Raw genomic sequence first — 18,667 nt, forward strand, 5'->3', positions numbered from 1 at the left:
ACCTGTAGGAGTTCACCTTCAACGTGACCCGTGTAGACGTGCTGGAGATTGAAGTCAAGGACAAGTTCAACCGGAGCCATCCGGTCATCAGCCGGTTCCTGGGCAAGCTTTCCATCCCGGTTCAACGACTCATCGAAAAGGTGGCGCTAGGGTAGGTAGACCTTCAGGAAGGATTCAAACTTACCCAAGTCTAGTACCACATCTGCAAAGGACAATCTCAAGATCAAGATAAATTTCCATCCCTATTCAATGACTTGTTGAAATCGTAGTGCTTCGGTAAAAAGACCTTCAGAAATAATTCAATGTCACGCAAGTCATTATAACCATGTATTGAAAGAAATTTTTCGAAGAAATCTTTGTCTTATTAAGAGCACTTTTTGATCTGCAGAGAGCCATGAAGGCATAATTGATTCATATCATACATGTAACACAGAGTTAGTGCCCTTTTGGTGCTCAACAGACCATTTTGATGTTCTGAACAGTGCAACGACCTATACTTACATGTATATATGTTTCTGATGAATGCAATGCGTAATGACATAATTATAACTGATGTGCATCTGTACTTCATCGGTGCACTTCATCACAGAGGCAGGAAGGAAAGATCTATCAAGCAGTACAATGCATTCAAATATTTTTTTCCAGGAAACCGGCTTAGGCTGAATTGCTCATGATGACAATAGAGGGGGGTTGATGGGATAGGAAAGGTTTGGAAAGATTATGTTCAAGGTTGCTTTAGCTAGAAAATAAGCAGGTCGAGTTCATCTAATGTCTCTTGATTGAAGCCTTACCCTCACCCCATACTAGTCATACCCCATTCTATATCTCTCACCTTTTTCTCTCTTTCTCTCTCTCTCTTTTCTCTCTCTCTCTCTCTCTTCTCTCTCTCTCTCTCTCTCTCTCTCTCTTTCTCACCCTTCTCTCTCTCTCTCTCTCTCACCCTTCTCTCTCTCTTTCTCCCTCTCTCACTGTCGCTCACTGTCTATCTCTCCGTCTTTCTCTCCCTCTCTCACACATACCTATATGGCTCTTGTTGCCCTCACCACGCTTCTCCATCTCTAAACATGCCTTTTATATCTCTATACATGTCTTTATCTCCCTCTATCCCCCTCCCCTTCCTTCTCCCTCCTTCTCCCTCCTTCTCCCTCCTTCTCCCTTCTTCTCCCTTCTTCTCCCTTCTTCTCCCTTCTTCTCCCTCCTTCTCCCTCCATCCTCTACCTACCCCTCCAATTCTTGACTATCACAAATCGTTGATCACTGCTAGAAAGATCGCATGATCTGCAAGACAGCACATGCTGACTAATTCATTGTCTGGCAAGATCATGTAATCATTCCTCGTAGAGATTAAAGGTAGATCTTTATGTGTAGATCTGTGGGTAATATGACCACCTGGGAGGCATTTCACAAAACTTGTCATCAGTGAAAAATGAGAGTTGTTGTTATAAGCTACTGAAATCCTTGCTTCTGATTGGTTATCAACAGATTTGTTACTGATTTTTGTCACTTGTCACTGAAAAAAAGGCTTTGTGAAACGGGTCCCTGGTCTCAGTCCAGTGGCACATTAGACATATTACAGGTGTTGCAGTTGTTGAGTCGTTTGACATGACTGGAGATGCAGAGGTCATAGATTAGATCCTTGGCACGGCACTTATAGCCCTCTGCAAGGCATTGTATCTCCCATGTTTCTCTCTACCCAGGTGTATAATTGGGTGCCTGGGAGGGGTGCAAATATTGGTGAAAGGTACCATTATAGAAAGGCTGCCAATGTTTACAGTAGTGCAGGTGTTTGAAATGTAGCACCCGGTAATGTTTAACCAGGTACAGTTTCATGCAGCTTAAAAATCCTGCCTTTGTGGCAACTGACAAATACATTCTAAAGAAAAGTATTGATATATCTTGTGACTTTGGGACTTTTATACATCATCTTGAACAGTTGCCTTTGAAAACTTAAACAAGTGTGTAGGTTGCTAGGCTAGCAACCCTGTAGAGGTTTTGTGGTTTAGTGGATAAGGCGTTGGACTGTGGATCACAGGGTTCGTGGTTCGAGTCCCGCAACGTCATTAATGTCCTTTGGCAAGATATTAATCAACATTTTCCACTCTCCTCCTAGGTGTTAAATGGGGTACCGATAGGAAGGAGTTTCTTGAATACTGTGAGCACCTTCAGCTGCCTTAGAAGAGCCGGGGTAATAGTTGGAGCGCATTGAGCACCATGCATGGTGGACATGTGCGCTATATAAATATCCAATATTATTATTATTATTATTAATAGGAAGTGAAATGATAGCCATGTTTTCTGTTTTGTCTCCTCCTACAGGGAGCATACCGTGACGTACAGCCTGAACAAGAGGCACCCATCAGACCACGTCAGTGGCTACCTGACCTTCACTGTCAATATGGAGGAGGTCCCAGGTAAGACATCCATTCTTTTTGAAGGACTTGGTTTTTCCTGCTCCTCCTGGGAGGGGGGGGGGGGGGGGGGCGTGTTTCACAAAGACTAAGATCAACTTTAAGTTGGACTTAACTATGGCAGGCCGTTCATGCCACTGTTTGCTCTCACCATTTATACTGGCATTGGTCTCTCAAGGGACATACAAATCATGGTCTCAAATCTACAGAATTTACCTTTTTTGATAATTCTGATTGAATAATAATATTATTTAAAGACCATAATGGTGAGAGCAACCAGTGGCATGAACGGCCTGCCATAGTTAGTCCAACTTAGAGTTCGATCTTAGTCTTTGTGGAACAGTCCTCCAGGGATTCCATTTTTCAAGCTTGTGCCCAAAGCCTGGACCTGCCGTATCTCTATTGCAGGTTTTCAGGGGCTTCGGTTTGCACAGGGTTTGATTTGATTTAATCTTTTATCATTTAAAGAATTCTATGTTTTATCATTATGTAAAAGACAATGAAGCTTAACATCTTTATTGAATCCAATAAGTCTATGGACTAGTGCTCCAGACCATGAGCCCTCCCCCCCCCCCAAGTTCAGTATCCTCGTGCTTTAAAGCCAGTACATTGTTTATGGGTTGCCATAATGTGACAGAAGTGGATAGATCACACCTGTCCGATCCTTAGACGTTAATGTATAATTATTTGTCCCACCCTGATGATTGTTTCCATGTTTTTGTCCACTAGATGACCCCATCCCCAATGGCGACATGGGAGGTCCCCCAGAGTTCATCGACATGACCCGGTCAGCGTCCTTTCCAGTATCCCTCAGAGTATCGGGCGACGCCTCTGTTGAATCGTCGCCACGACACTCCATCATTTCAGAGGAGTTGGAGAATGCACACAACTCGGTGGCAAGGTCATCGTCGGCACCGTCACACGCCGTGAACCACCAGAGGGAACCTAAAGCCATACATATACCACCCATTGAACCGCCGACACCGACAGACACCAGCGTTGCTGCACCGATATCAAATGAGCAGTGGTCGCAAGCCACACAAGACATGTCAGAACGGTCACTGGCTCAAGTTGAGAGTATCGCCTGTATGTACTCGCTTCATGGTGCCGGGGATAGCCCTGCAAGGGAACCATCAACAACAGTTACCACAAGTGGCACCAACGGTGAGAGTATACATCGGCCATTGACGATTAATATACCCGGTGTGCAGAATGCATCGGCTTTAGTTTCTAGTATCGGTACACAAGTGACTCCTTCACCTACATCAAGACCACCAGTAAGTCTGGCTAGTCCAGAATCAGACGAAAGAACTTCAGGTGAAAGAAACCAGGAAGAGAATAGAGGTAGGGTAGATATCAATATTACTCCTCCTGAGGAGAGTGCGATTGCTCCGCCAAGTCCGTTAGAGGCACCTTCTAGTCACTCGATCAGTGCACCTATTGCAGTCTCGCGCAGGAGATCAACAGATGATAGTGAATCAGGCAGATCTCATCCATCTCTCAGTCCACGTTCCTCCTTACCGGACAGTCTCTCCCGTTCATCTGAAGGCAGTCAACGTTCCTTGAGCGATATCCTGCTGAAGCAACAGATCGACGAAGAGGTTCGGAGACTACGAAGCAGATCCTCTCTCTCAAATTCAGAATCTTCACCTCACCAAAGCGAACAAAACTCTGAATCAGGATCTTCACAAAGTAACATTGCCTCACCTAGTACGCCCTTCTCAAGTTCATCCATTAAAGCCAATGGCGCGACCGTTGAAAGGACTTCTGCAGACAGTGTGGCCTCAGAGCCTGTGGCAGGGTCAGGTAGTAGTAGTCCAAGTAGTGTGCCAAAAGAACAGAGCTCTGTAGAATCAACAGATGGTGCTGCAGTCTCGCATACTAGGAACAATAACAACAGTTTGTCACAGGGAGCCAGCGAGAACGCAGTTCCAGCCACCATAGCAGTTGGTGTAAACGGGGACGCTCCAAGAGAGGGTGTGCAAGCCATTAGTAATGGACCTGGTTCCACGGAAGAACAGACACCAAGTGTGAATGGAGAGGCTAACAAGAGCTCACCCAAGGTAGGTTCTTTCATCAATTCCATTCCACCCTCAAAATAATTCCAGTACCTAATCACCTTCAGGTACATACATTCATTATATTCTCTGCAGAGCCCAAAAGGTGTTTTCACTTTGCAAATGCAGACAACAGCCTACAAGACCCTTTAATTTGTTATTCAGAGAAACCTGGAGTTGTATACAACTATACATGTATATCAAGAGAGTGAGTGGTATGTCTTTCTTATGTTGATGGTTCAGAAAACTCTGACAAATATTAAAACTATCTTACCTCAAGAGGTATCTGGATTTCCTGAGGGCCATATTAGAATTCAAGGAGGTAAACGTAAAGAAAATATCTGGACTTCAGTAGTAGAAAGCCTCTCATTTTGAGGAGCACAGAAGAATATTACTCAATAGAACAATTTTGAAGAAATGTAAATGATGATCAAATTACAAGGTGACCTTTTAGAGGTAAAGAAGAAATATTTCACAGGCAATGGCCATGTGGTTATAAGATTGATCTTACGTGTAAATAGAAGCAAGCCAGGTTTGTTTGCTTTAATATTTCTACAGTATTAAAAGCCATATTCACAGATGCAAGTAGATTTGTTCTGTCAATTGAGTCGTAAAAATCAGCAAGGCATCTGAAAATTGCACTTAATTGGGATCATTGTTTGCCTAGGGCTTGAAGAGATATACACAGGTACTGCATAAACTATAAATAGGCAATGTTTATAGAACTCCCGGTCATTTTTTGCTGAAAAATCCATTCCACCCACATCCCACCTGTCTTGTCCGTCAGAGTAGTTTACATATGGCTAAACATTTGCCCAAAGTTTTTTTTTCTTCAGCATGTTACATTTGGTACTGCTTACCTGTTATGATTTATCGTTAAATTCAATAGTTGTATAAACTAAACAGGTTTATATTTCAAGTTTCAAGTTTTAAGTTTATTTATTTCACTTCATCAACAATAACATAATTGAACATATTGAACAATGGTAATTATTATAACTGTTTATAAAGACTTCTCTAGGGAGACAAGAAAAATGGTCTTTGTGGACAGGTGGTCGTAGTGTACAGGTTCCTTTAGTACATGTTTTAATGAGAAACTATTATCAAGTGAACCAAAAAAGTGGTCTTTCTATACAGGTGGTCGCTAAGAGCAGGTTTGACTGTCCATGTACTGTGCTGTACATGCCTTTATGGCATTGTATTAGTGCAGATCTGTCGTCAAGCAATCATTATCCAACCTGACGTCTCACTTTCAAACTTTCAAGATGTAGATTAAGTACCAATGTGAACACCCCTTTTCCCTTTTTATGGTCTTACTTGAAGATGAAAACAATGTGCTATTGAAAGTAATCGGATATTGCTCCCAGGACAGCGAAAGAATTATTTTTAGATTTGTCTTGAGATATTACCATGATGTTTGTCTTAAACAGGCCAGGAATATAGGCCCATTCACAATGCAAATTATCCGTGGATAATACTGGAGAAACCTGCAAATCACTGTCACTGTTTACTCATTGTGTGTTGTGCGCATGTGCAACTTTCCACTGCTCTGTCGCTTGTGATAGTGTCAAAGTGAGCAAAAAGCGTAATAATTTTCCTTCCTCGAGAGAAAGCATTAACACTGCAAAAACCAATGAAGTTTAGAAAAACCACACTCCAGAGGTGTTTTTTTTTCAGTGCAGGTTTTCAAATAGTTTATAGGCAGTTACCTAGTAAAGCCTCGGTCACAAGTGCCAATACGAACTGCTACAAAAGCCGTACAAACGATTTTCAGACAATGGAAATTCAGGAAGACAATGGAAAAACGGAGATTTGTACAAAATTATTGTTTGTACATGTACAAACCTTTGTGACCGTAGGATAAGTTCCAGCGAAACACCGGAATGTGAGTCAAAAATACGGTTTTTGCTTGCAGTGTGAAAGCTCCCATACACACAAGCCCTTTTGACCCAGTGATACTTGGCAATGTGGGCCAAGTCAATCCTAATGTAATTCATGGATCATATTTTGTAAACATGTTGATAGTAACGGCAGGAGTTTGATTTGATATTTCCAGCATTATGCCTGGTTACCTTCCTTATGTTTATCGTTGCTTGATTAGATTTAAATCTGTTCATCTTTTTTTCTTTCTTTTATTTTTTGAAATCGATACTGTATGGTTACACTGTGTCATACCAGTTTGAGCAGGTATTAGTGATACATTTTAAAGGTACTACAGGTGTATGTCCCTTTTGCAGCCAACCTCAAATGCTGTAGAACTTTGCAGGAATTATGAATATGTCATGTATGTCCTATCTGTGAAATTTAAACATTAGCAGTGTCCTCATATTCGATTTTATGCAAGGAAAACCATTTCTTGCTAGACTTCACTGTCAGACACTATTGAGTGACTGACTGGCTTTTTTCTTCTTTGGTAATAATATACATGAAAAGAGTTGTAGAGGGTACATGGGTATTTGTCTACATCAATAACCCACTTCTTATGATGGCCAAGATTAAACTGATTGAAACTTTGCGCAGCATAAAACGTATGACCATTCGGTACAATTGTCTGAAAATCAAGACTATTACTTTTGGGCTCTATAGCCCTTAAGTCGATTTGACAACTAATAGTCATTATTTCCCACTTGAAGACATTTTCAAGCCCCACCTTTTTTAGGGAAGTTCTAAATTAGTATTATCTTTCAAATGCAGTTGGAATTTAACTTTTTCATTTGTTTTGCCTGCAAATGGGACATAGTCCCTTTAAAAAGTGAGTTTTTGAGCTTGTGTTCTTTTTCAACATGACACATAATATAACTTCCCTTACCATCAACTTCACGATGTACATGTACATGTACATGTACACATGAATATTCAATGTGTGACCTGTTTGTATACTATACTACTAGTTGTAGTTCTGACTTTCAATGTACACCATTTCAATTTTCAAATAATTTGTCATATTATCGAAGCACCACTAGCACTGGTGAAGAGGCATTTATTTTATGACAGTTTTAAGGGCCACTTTTTTGTTAATATTTAAGTAAATATTTTTTAAACTATCAATTTTAGTCTCAATTCTCAAGTATCAGTTGCTAAGCCAAATAATAAACCTTATTTGAATATTATTTTTGATAGGCCTTCTTGAAACATAAGGGGGTAAACTGAAATCAGGAAGGAAAAAAAATCACTTCATATAGAGGAGATTGGATTGAGTTCCAAACTGGATCAGTTATTATCCTACGGCTGGTTTGTATAGATATAAGTACCTGGATATTGTTGTGACTTTATGGTTTGTATCGGCGGGAGCCCTGGTTAATATAATCATTGTTTTCACTCCGATCACTACCTATCTACATTATGTGCATGCATGAGGCTTTCCGCAAGACCAAGTCAATGATTTCAAAACCTGACAGAATACAAGTCCAACTTTATAGTTAAGTTTGACTTTGTGAAACACCCCCCAGTACTCAACTTTAATTTTGATGGACATATAATGCAATCATTGTTCTCCACTCTCTCACTACCTTCCTACCATTATTCCCAGGGTTCGGCTGATGCGACCCCTGCGGCTTCCACTAGCAGAGAAGACGTGGTACCCCCCATGGGCTCAGCTCCACCAGCTGGTACCAGGACAAGAAGGAGATCTAGCAGCCACAGGAACAGCGCCGTGTGGCAGAAGAGACAAGGACTAAGAGCTGCTGCAGCTGGCTTGCACGGTAAGTGGTAGATGTGGTGACTGCTGTTGCTGCTTTGTTGTTGTTGCTGTTGTGTTGTTGTAAGAAACATTTTAATAAAGTGATATGTAATTTGTAACTGTTTGGCAGGAGAGGCAGAGACCAAGAGCTGCTGAATGTGTTGTTAAATTAGTGGCCAGAAATTAATGTAATGGAACTTAAATTTGCGGTAGAAGGAGATCTTTGTAACAACTCCTTTTACATGTAGCAGGAAAGCACCAACTTTGAAGTTCTGCAGCTGGCTTGCATGGTAACTGGTTGATTTGGTGTGTGTTAATGTTGAGTTGTAGCAATGGGCATTGATAAGCAATGTTTTGAATTTATTTAATTGATATAAAATTTAAGCTACACTCTGTAGAATAAGAAGTCTGCTATCCCTGAAAAAAGAAGAAGTTGCATTTGACAGAAGAGAGAGTGCCTTGAAGGTGTTCTATGTTTCATCCCAACATTGCTGCACTGTACATTGTATTGTTTGTTTGGGACTTTATTTGAATTTAATCATCATAACCATATCCTTTTATGTACATGTACAATCTCTCAGTCAGGACCTTAAGCCTTTGGTCCTCTGGTTGCTTACTAACAAGCATTTATGCTTTCATAGCAGTCGGGTAAAATAATCACCACTTGGCCACCGAATATTGTTGATTTAAACCAATCCATATTCCATATCCTTATTTGTGAAGAACAGTTATTCCAAGTTCATCTTCCATTACTAACGATGATATCCAAGGCGTTCAATTAAGTAGGACGAGGATGAAGCAATCAATTGGAAATTAGAGAACATTCATAAATCAAGGCCCTTCTAATAAAAACGTGGAAAAATACAAATAAATTAATGTTTTGCTCCTCTCTGTCACATTTACGACAGTTCGATTCCCGACAGACTGCGATGGAATTACCTTCCAGGAATTTGATATTATGTTTGAGCAGGAGATAGTAGGCCTGTCCTCATCAGCCTGAGATTGCCAAATATCCCGCTATTTGAACTATCCTGATCGCAAATGATCCAGATAATTTGCGTCTTCATCAGTCCGAAGTTGCAGTTGGCAGGATATTTGGTTGAGATAATCATCCCAAGATATCTTGGGCTAGTTTGCAAAATATCCCGCTATTTGTCCTGTGCGTCTTCACCAGCCCGAAGACTCGCACTATGCGCGAACGCTGAACAAAATATCTTGAGCTAATTTCTCGAGCTGATGAAGACGCGATTTGTAACTTCGGGATTATTTCCCAAATCAGAAATAGCAGGCTATTTGGCAATCTAGAGCCGATGAAGACGTACCTTATGTGTGAGCAGGAGATAGTGAATTGGGACAAGGACCATGCAGAGTTTAGAAAAACATGAGAAATAGAAGACCTTGCTCATTTTCCCCCTTCTCTGGAAGTCAATGAGGATATCCTAATTATGGCGAGGGGGAAAATAACAAGAGAAAGATGTAACAAATTGTGTCTGATTTGGGATGGGAAGGATATTTCGGGTCCAATTAAGGCGTTTTAATTGAATTTTTGGCAGCGAGAGAGATTGATTTACAACCTTGGAGAGGCAAGCACATCATGGCCTGACATGAAATGACAGGCATTCCAAATTCAACACTTAAAGGGAAGGATTAGGCATGGCATTCAGGCACACTAATGGCAGGGTGTGATAGAAACAGACTTTAATGTGCAGATTTACAAAGAAGGTTGACATGTTTACCCGTGTATTGAACTTAGCGTAGAGGCCTCATACCCAGTTGGCGGGTGATAAGACACTTTACGCTTATAAATTACACTTTGTTATTCTTATTTAGTCTACTGTGGAGGTTTTCATTTGAACCATGGTTTATTTTCAGGGAAAAAAATACTTTAACAATTTTGGAGGCTACTTTTGAAGCTTGCTTGCATGAAAATAACACTCTTTAATTTGTTTTGCATTGAACTCTATGCAGTTTTTTGGGGCTCTTTTATGACTTTCGGGGGCTCTTTTGGGCATTTCGGGGGCTAATTCGCCCCAAGCCCCCGTGTATTTTTTTCACTGTTTATTTTGCATAATACACTGTATCTCTTTAAAGAATGTTCATCTTTTTATCATATCCTGTAAACGCTGTTATTTCCGCGTGATTCATTTTTCGCGCTGAGCGACCCCAAAACATATTCGCTGGTTCTTAAATTCGCATTGCACCAAATTCAGCCTGTTCAGAACATGCATAAGAAGTTATGTTTATATTTTTGCGGATTCTAAAATTCGCGGACACCGAAAATCCATAAAAATTAATGTACCGCGTTTACAGTATACTGAATCCTATTAAAAGTGTATACTGTGGAAACCTCTTGCAATGCTGTATACTGTACAATATGTAGGTGCCAGGCACTGTGTGAATTAGGGCATGTAAGCTATAAACCTGCATTGTCTCTTTAGCTGTGATCACCCATTGTTGTGCCCAAAACATCCGTAATGTCAATGGATAAGAGAGGGAAATTGACCTTTCAAAGGTCAAGCAAACGACACCTGGGAGTACCGGTAGTTAGATTTCTTTGGCCGGTGTTCATAGAAGCATTGATAGTTATAGTCCAAGTTTGAGTGGATACATTTAATCCACTGATTTATGGAGTGCCAAATGTGAACTGCCTTATCTTGTAAAACTTGCCATATTTCTGTAACTGCATGAAGAAAATCAAAATCTCTTTGAAATCAATTTCTTATTGTCATTTCCTTATGCTCATTTTTTTAAAGGTATAGACCAGTTTTGAAAACACCCTCCTCTCAAAAAATGAAATGGAAGCTCATATGAAAGAATATGTTTTGACTAATATGTGATGGTCAGCGCTCAAAATACACGGGGGCGGTGGGACGGGGGACGGGGTTAGGGGGTTTAACCCCCTCCTCCCACCCCCCCCCCCCCCCCCGGCCCCCTTGGGCTGTCAAGTGAAAATGTGATATTAAAGCGGGGGGAGGAGGATGCTGGAGAGGAGGACTACTAATCTATTTTATTTTTTTCTGGGGGCGGGGGGAAGTGAAGCGCCGTTTTAGCATGACTTTCTTTTTAACTCTTACTTTCACCCTTACGATAACCCTAAGTTTTTGGTTGCTGCTTTATATGTAGTTGATAATGCATGATTAAAATAAAGAAAGAGAGAGAGAACCACCATCATTTTGCAATGGTTCAGGGTTTGTGTAATGTACATTTGAAACCATTTCTTAGCGTCTCAACCCTAAAAGAATAGCAAAACTATTTTTGAGGAAAAGCATTATACTGAATTAAATAAAGAATAATAGCTTTATATTGGATCATACTAATACTGATACGGGCTAAAGACAATGTGGTATTTGTATAGAGGTATTCCAAAATGACATTCTGATAATCAACATTTGTTCTGGTATCATATACGCATAATACAACTGATCTTTATGATTTCTTAACTTGACATAGCTTCTTCTCCCCCTGCAAACAAAAAAGAAAACAAGGTTATTTAATAAAAGGATCATGCGACAAATAATCATTGTGATTCAAATTGATGCAAGGATTTTTTTAATAAGCTATGCTTTTCACCAGAATCTTCTTTGTAAAAAAGACTTTTACAAATCTCAGCCATGCAAATCTGCCACTGTGTTGTAAGATTAGGAGAAGTGTATTCTTTCATGAGTATTTTACATTGAATGGAACGTCTCAACTCAGTAAGCATGGCTAAGATTTGTAAAAGTTGTTTTTACAAAGAAGATTCTGGTGAATAGTAGTGCTTATTCAAACAAATATTTGCATCAATTTGAATCACAATGAATTATTTGTCGCTTAATCCCTTTTAATGACCTTGTTTTCTTTCTCGTTTGCAAGGGGAGAAGAAGATATGTCACGTTAAAGACATCATAAAGATCAGTGTTGTATGCGTATAACTATAAATTATATACACAGGCCAGTAACAGCTATGTAGCTTGTAAATTTGTAAGAGGGAAAATGCTGATTGAAATGATAATGATGAAATAGCAAATTATTGAGGAGTATCATAGGTACCAATTCAATGGATATTTGTATAAAAAAGAACCCCCGTCAGTACTAAAAGAGCCCCCGTGAGAAGGCTCACTGGGGCTCTTTTTTTGAGGGGGGGGGGGGAAGAGCCCCCGTGGACAAAAAATTAATTTGAGCCCTGGTGATGATACAAATTTTGCCGGGAAACCGCCTACTAATATTTGGTAAATTATCATATCGATCCGGCCTGGAGAGATATCGCGAATTCACTTCCAACATTGAACATTTGGGCATATATTTCTCCTTTTTTTTCCGCAAATTTAGGTTGAAGTATTTGCCATCTAAACCTCTGAAGGCGATATTTAAACAATATTGAATGGATATTTTGGACCCAAAACCCTTGAACTGCAATTTTACCACTTCCGGTCTATATCTTTAAAAAGAATAACATTCATTTACTAATGTAAACAGAAAAAAAGTTTATGACTTGAACATTCTTACCTTGTCTTTACAGTGACCATACCAGGTGCGACGTCTGAGAGTTCAAGCACCGATTCACCTACGACCCCCGTGTTGACCCCAGGTCATCGAAACACCTACCAAAAATACCTGCTTCCCGAAGAGGATGACCCACTGCCTGACAGTAAGTCACTGCCCACTTTTACCTCACTCACATAAATCTATTGAATTATAACAATCTATTGAATTATAACGGGCCTGATTGGCTTCAGATTATTATTTTTTCCAGATTTTTTTTCTACAAAAAAGGAAAACCCCTGAGATCGATGTAAATTTTGTTTAAAATCAGGTGGGTGAGGTGCCCTTTGTTCATGACTTGCTTGAACCCATTGCGCAAGCACTCTCGCTATCATCCCTGATATAACTATTATTTGTAAGAACAATTTTCAGCCAATCAGAAAAATTGATTTGAAAGTTCTCATAAATACATGTATCAGAAAGGAAAATTACCTGCAACAGTTTCTTTGTGTATCGGTAGATTATAAGAACATTCTAACCAGCATAACAGCCATCCTAATAAAACTTTTGTGTGATTGAACTCATTGTACCTAGGGGATGTTTCACAAAGATCCTAAGTTGGACTTAACAATTATGGAAATCCGTTAACATCAATAACAATACATTTATTTTATAAAATTTGTTTTAAAAGGCATAAAATGTTGATTCAAATCATTCATATTTTCTATTATCAAGGAGATTTCATGTTCCTGATATGGAATGTATGAAAAGTCTAAAATACTTCAATTTTTGCATTTTAAGGCTACAAATGGCTCACAATAATATTTCAGTCAAACTTAGAGTTAAGTTCTACTTGAGATCTTTGTGAAACACCTTCCAGGATGACCATACAATACATGTACATGTAAATTAATTTGCAGCTTGGGAAATGGGTAGGAGGGGCTCCGTCCTTGCAGACTGTATTGACATAATGACAAATCTGTCTTCTTTCAGACTGTTATCATTGTGAAATTTACTGCAAAGATTACAGTCCATTTTGTGAACTGTTAGTACTGTAGCCTTCCTAAGATGATGAAATGTTTTCTTTTATGGGACGAAACAGTGTACATGTATATTGCACTCATTCTGAAAAAATTCTTTGCTTGTCCTGCTAGCTCAAAATTTTCTTGTATCCCACTCAATGCCATTCAATAGTGTTTATCTGTCTGTTTCTAGTTTATGGCATTATCTATCATCAATATCCATCCTGTATTGAAGAAATATTTTAAATGTTGCAAAATCTATGAAAAAAAAATCCCTGTCCATGCTGACTCCTCATTCCTCCTTTTGTATATTAGATTGGGAAGCGAGAATAGACCAGTACGGCCGTGTGTTCTATATTGACCATCAAAGCAGGGCTACCACGTGGACCAAGCCTGGACGCAACCAGACCGGCAGACACGAACGGGACACCAGGGCCTCCGAACAAAGCAGGCAGCAGCTTGATAGAAGGTAAGGATACTATATTGGGATGGTTTTATACAGTGAAACCTGTCTATAAAGACCACCCAAGGGAGATAAGAAAATTGGCCTTTACAGGCAGGTGGTCTTTATGTACAGGTCCCTTCAGTACATGTTTCAATTAGGAACAATTTTCAAGGGAAATAAAAGATGTGGTCTTAGTAGACAGGTGGTCTTTCTATACAGGTGGTCACTATTAAAAGCAGGTTTGACTGTAGTATCAATATAGCATGACGTAGTATAGCACTCTTTCTTGTCTTTTACTCTTGTATAAATAATTGATTAAACCTATATATATATATGATATACAATAGGCTTGCGGGTGCACCATGTGTGAGAGAGGGCGGATTGAGGAGTCCTGAAAAGGTCTCTCAGTAATCTTTCTTGAGGGTTTTGTAGTCCTGAAAAGGTCCAGAGCCACTCCCGCAACTCATCCTCTCCAAGCGCTATAGTTCTCCTTAGAACTATAAGCTAAGAAAGATAACCAACAGTCTTTTTCAAGACTATACCAACAGTCCTTTTCAGGACTACAAAACCCTTAAGAAAGATTACCGAGAGACCTTTTCAGGACTCCTCAATCCTCCCTCTCTCTCACATGGTGCACACGCAAGCCTACTGTATATCTACATTACCATGCAAGCCGACACTTACAAGCAGTATATATATGTTATTATAATTATAGCTCATACAATACATCCTTGTATTCCCCTCAACGCCAGGAAATAGATGCAATGCATGCATTTGTTTACGTGTACACTTGCATGTAATTGCATACCCGTATTTATGAATATAATTGTGGTTTAGAGAATCGTCATGAGGAGGATTATCATGATGGTTTTAGAATTGCCCTTACAATGATTATAATATTTGAATGTGAGCAATTGAGTCAGTTGGGCATTTGTCGCTATAACCCGATTGCAACCCTAATCCTAACCTTACAAACTTACCATTGATGAAATAAATCCCAGATAAAATGATGCATGAGCCATCGTCAGATCACCCTGTTGCCAATTGGGTTGCTCCGACTAACATTAAGTTGGTAGTGATCAAGTGCTTCTTATTGCTTTATAACCTGTGCAGGTATCAGAGCATCAGGAGAACCCTCCAGAGTGATGACAACGGCAGCCGGAGAAACAGCTCTGAAGGCCCGTCAGCGTCCAGTAAGTTGACCCTTCCGCCTTTGACCACACCCATCGGCCATCCCATTCCATATCGCCAAATCAAATCAACTGTTTGGAGTCAGAAGGGCGTTAACTCATATACGCATTTACACAGATTTAAAATCTCTGCTGGCTTTAAACAGATAATATTCTTGACATTTCGCATCATCCAAATTTAGAGTAATTTATACCTTATTGTACAGGTGTATGTTAAGAGATAGAGGGAAATTTTATAGAGAGAGTTACAGTATAAGATGATGACGTGGATCCTAATGAAATGATTGGTTGAAAGCATACACGTGACCAGGCATTTATTTTGCCTAACACGTAATTTGGATAACAACCGGCCATTATCCAATTCTAATGACCGGTCATTATCAAAATCATGTTATAAAACATCATTTTATAAAACAAATAAAACATAATCTTATAAAACAAATAACACACATCATTTTGTTCGGGTATTAGTATAATTACCCACACTAGGTACCTTCAAAACAGTCCCAACACCCTCCGCTATCGCCTCGGGCGTGTTAGACTGTTCCAAAGGTACCTCGTGAGGGTAATTCTTACTATTGCCCTCACTGATGTGTATTATTTGTGTATTAATGCCCTTCAGCCTCTAAACAGACAATGTGGTAACCTGATCATAACCACTCATGTGTTATAGTATCTTGGTCCTTGACATTAACTGTTCCTTGGAAAAAGTGTGGTTTCATTTTCTCACTAGATAATTAATATAGCTCTGTTATGCTGTGATAAGCAATATCCAATAGAGAGTTAGAAGAGTATAATTATAAAGTGAGTAGACTTCATTTTTGTTTGTTTAATGAAAGACATACATGACAAACAGGATTGATCACAAAGACTTCAAAGAAATCGACCTTTGCGGCTTTTAATGGCCTCTCGCATTACAGGTACATGTTCAAACTACATGTACGCCAGATCATATCATCAGTCATAATCCAAACAAGAATTATTCCTGTAGGCATTACTCATGTATAACAGCAGGGTATCCATTGTGTCTATCATTTGGAATACCTTACAATGAGATTACATTTAAAGTGTGAACAGTTCATGTATGTATGCAGCATGTACAGGTGTACATAATTAAATCCAGTTTAATGTGCGAGTGTGAACAGGACATGCTATGTGTATTTGTAGCAGAACATAACGAGTGAATAGGTTGGGTCTGTACATGTACATGCATCAATCCTTGTGTTTGAGTGTGAACAGGGCATGTTATACAGTGTATGTATTTGTAGCAGAACATAACAAGTGAACAGGTTGGGTCTGTGCCTTGTTTTTGAGTGTGAACAAGGCATGTTATGTGCACTTGAACATATGGCTGTGTGGCATGCCAACATGGGTATTCATTACACTGATAAACAGCTATCAGCTGTCATTGTGCAACAGGGAAACATCGAGGTTGTGGTAAAGTGCACAAGTCAGTCCCATCCCCTAGATCTTACTTCATTAGTGCGTGCGTGTCTGGGGAACAGGAAACAGCTTAGCTAGTGCAGAGCTGAAGAAGAATGCCTGTTACACAATCGCTGCAGACAATGGGATTCTAGGGACGCAGAAAGTGTTTACTCGACTCTAGGGTTTGCGGCAGATCATGACATGATTATCGACACAATTAGTGACATGAGATTTGACATGAGAAGAATGGTGTCGTGCTTGTAGAAGAGGCTCAGAGCACATTGTGGATTTGCCCAGAATCAATGTTTCAGCACAGTTTCTGTGAAATCGGTGCGTTGCCCCACAGGCATGATGACTTGCCTTGCCATTGGGATCTATCGTAAGAATGTTCTCCTTTCTCAACCTCTAGGTTCTTCAGAGAGTATACCTCAAATACAGAACCCAAGGAACCAGCAGTCTCTCATGGAGTCACCGGCGGTGCTCTTCATCACCAGGCCAGACTTCTTCAACTTCTTGCATTCAAACATGGTGAGTAGTCAGTGGGTTAAGCTCCTGCCCCTCTCTCTCTATCTCTCTCTCTCTCTCTATCTCTGTCCACCTGTCTCTCTCTCTCCTCTCTCTCTCTCTCTCTCTCTCTCTCTCTCTCTCTTTCTCTATGTCTCTCCCTCTCTGTATGTCCCTCTCTCTGTATGTGTGTGTGTGTCTCTCTCTCTTTCTATTTCTGTCCACCTGTCTTGTCTCTCTCTCTCTCTCTCTCTGTCCCTCTTCTTTTTCCCCTCTCTCTCTCTCTTTCTCTCTCGTTCTCTCTCGTTCTCTCTCTTTCTCTCTTACTCTGTCTGTCTCTTTCTATTTAACTCTTTATCACACTCTCTTTCTCTCTCATTCTTTCTCACCCTCTCAGTCTGTCTCTGTCTCTCTTTCATTCTCTCTTTCTCTCTCACACTCTCTCTCTGTCTCTCTTTCTTGTCCCTCTCTCTCTCTCTTTCTTGTCCTTCTCTCTCTCTCTTTCTTGTCCTTCTCTGTCTCTCTTTCTCTCTCTCCTTTGTGTTCTTCATTTTCCTTTGTTTATTTGTTTTGTTTTCATCTTATTTTTCTTCTATGGAGGCTCAGCTACAGCTGGGGTAATTATGTGGTACTTTGTAATGAGCACAGTAGAGTCCATCGTACAATATAGCAACTGTGCTACATGAATGAACATATTATTATTACTCTCTCTCTCTCTCTTTCTTGTCCCTCTCTGTCTCTTTTTCTCTCTCATTCTATTCCCTCTTCATTTTCCTTTCTTCTTTGTTTCCATCTGTTTATTTTCTATGGAGGCTCAGCTACAGCTGGGGTAATAATGTGGTACTTTGTAATGAGCACAGTAGAGTCCATCGTACAATATAGCAACTGTGCTACATGAATGGACATATTATTATTACTCTCTCTCTCTCTTTCTTGTCCCTCTCTGTCTCTTTTTCTCTCTCATTCTATTCCCTCTTCATTTTCCTTTCTTCTTTGTTTCCATCTGTTTATTTTCTATGGAGGCTCAGCTACAGCTAAGGTAATAATGTGGTACTTTGTATTATACGCAGTAATGTAGTAGCTGTGCTATATGAATGGACATATTATTATTACTACCCTGTGTAATATTCTTTATTTGATTTTTCGTCTATCTCCTCTTTTGATAGGATGCTAAAAACACATTCCAGAAGAACTCGTCTGTGAAGCACATGGTGAATCGGATCAGGAGAGACCCAGGCAAGTTTGCCGACTACCAGCACAACCGAGACCTGGTGGCGCTGCTCAACTCCTTTGCAGATCCCCAGGGCGATCTTCCCAGAGGATGGGAAACCAAGAAGGACAAGTCGGGCAAGGTAAATAGGAATTCTGATCTCAATGAGTTAAGCCTCTTCTCTAATAAGTCAGCAGATACTTAAAGTGACTCGGTAACATTGCCTCAGATTCTGAACATTAATGACCTACATGTATTTATATTCA

General features: G+C 40.0%; 1 protein-coding gene across 1 annotated transcript in view; it reads left to right on the forward strand.

Annotated features, from left to right (window-relative positions):
- Positions 1–18,667, forward strand: part of LOC764826 (E3 ubiquitin-protein ligase HECW2) — a 125,530-nt gene that overhangs the window by 86,391 nt on the left and 20,472 nt on the right. The window contains exons 6-14 of the mRNA XM_030990658.1: positions 9–151; positions 2,317–2,411; positions 3,138–4,471; positions 7,995–8,166; positions 12,643–12,771; positions 13,943–14,096; positions 15,186–15,265; positions 17,097–17,215; positions 18,358–18,543. Of these exons, the coding sequence (XP_030846518.1) occupies positions 9–151; positions 2,317–2,411; positions 3,138–4,471; positions 7,995–8,166; positions 12,643–12,771; positions 13,943–14,096; positions 15,186–15,265; positions 17,097–17,215; positions 18,358–18,543 (2,412 nt within the window). The remainder of the gene's footprint in view (positions 1–8; positions 152–2,316; positions 2,412–3,137; positions 4,472–7,994; positions 8,167–12,642; positions 12,772–13,942; positions 14,097–15,185; positions 15,266–17,096; positions 17,216–18,357; positions 18,544–18,667) is intronic.

This window comes from Strongylocentrotus purpuratus, unplaced genomic scaffold (genome assembly GCF_000002235.5).
Source record: "Strongylocentrotus purpuratus isolate Spur 01 unplaced genomic scaffold, Spur_5.0 spur5_scaffold_19, whole genome shotgun sequence".
NCBI classification, from domain to species: Eukaryota; Metazoa; Echinodermata; class Echinoidea; order Camarodonta; family Strongylocentrotidae; genus Strongylocentrotus; species Strongylocentrotus purpuratus.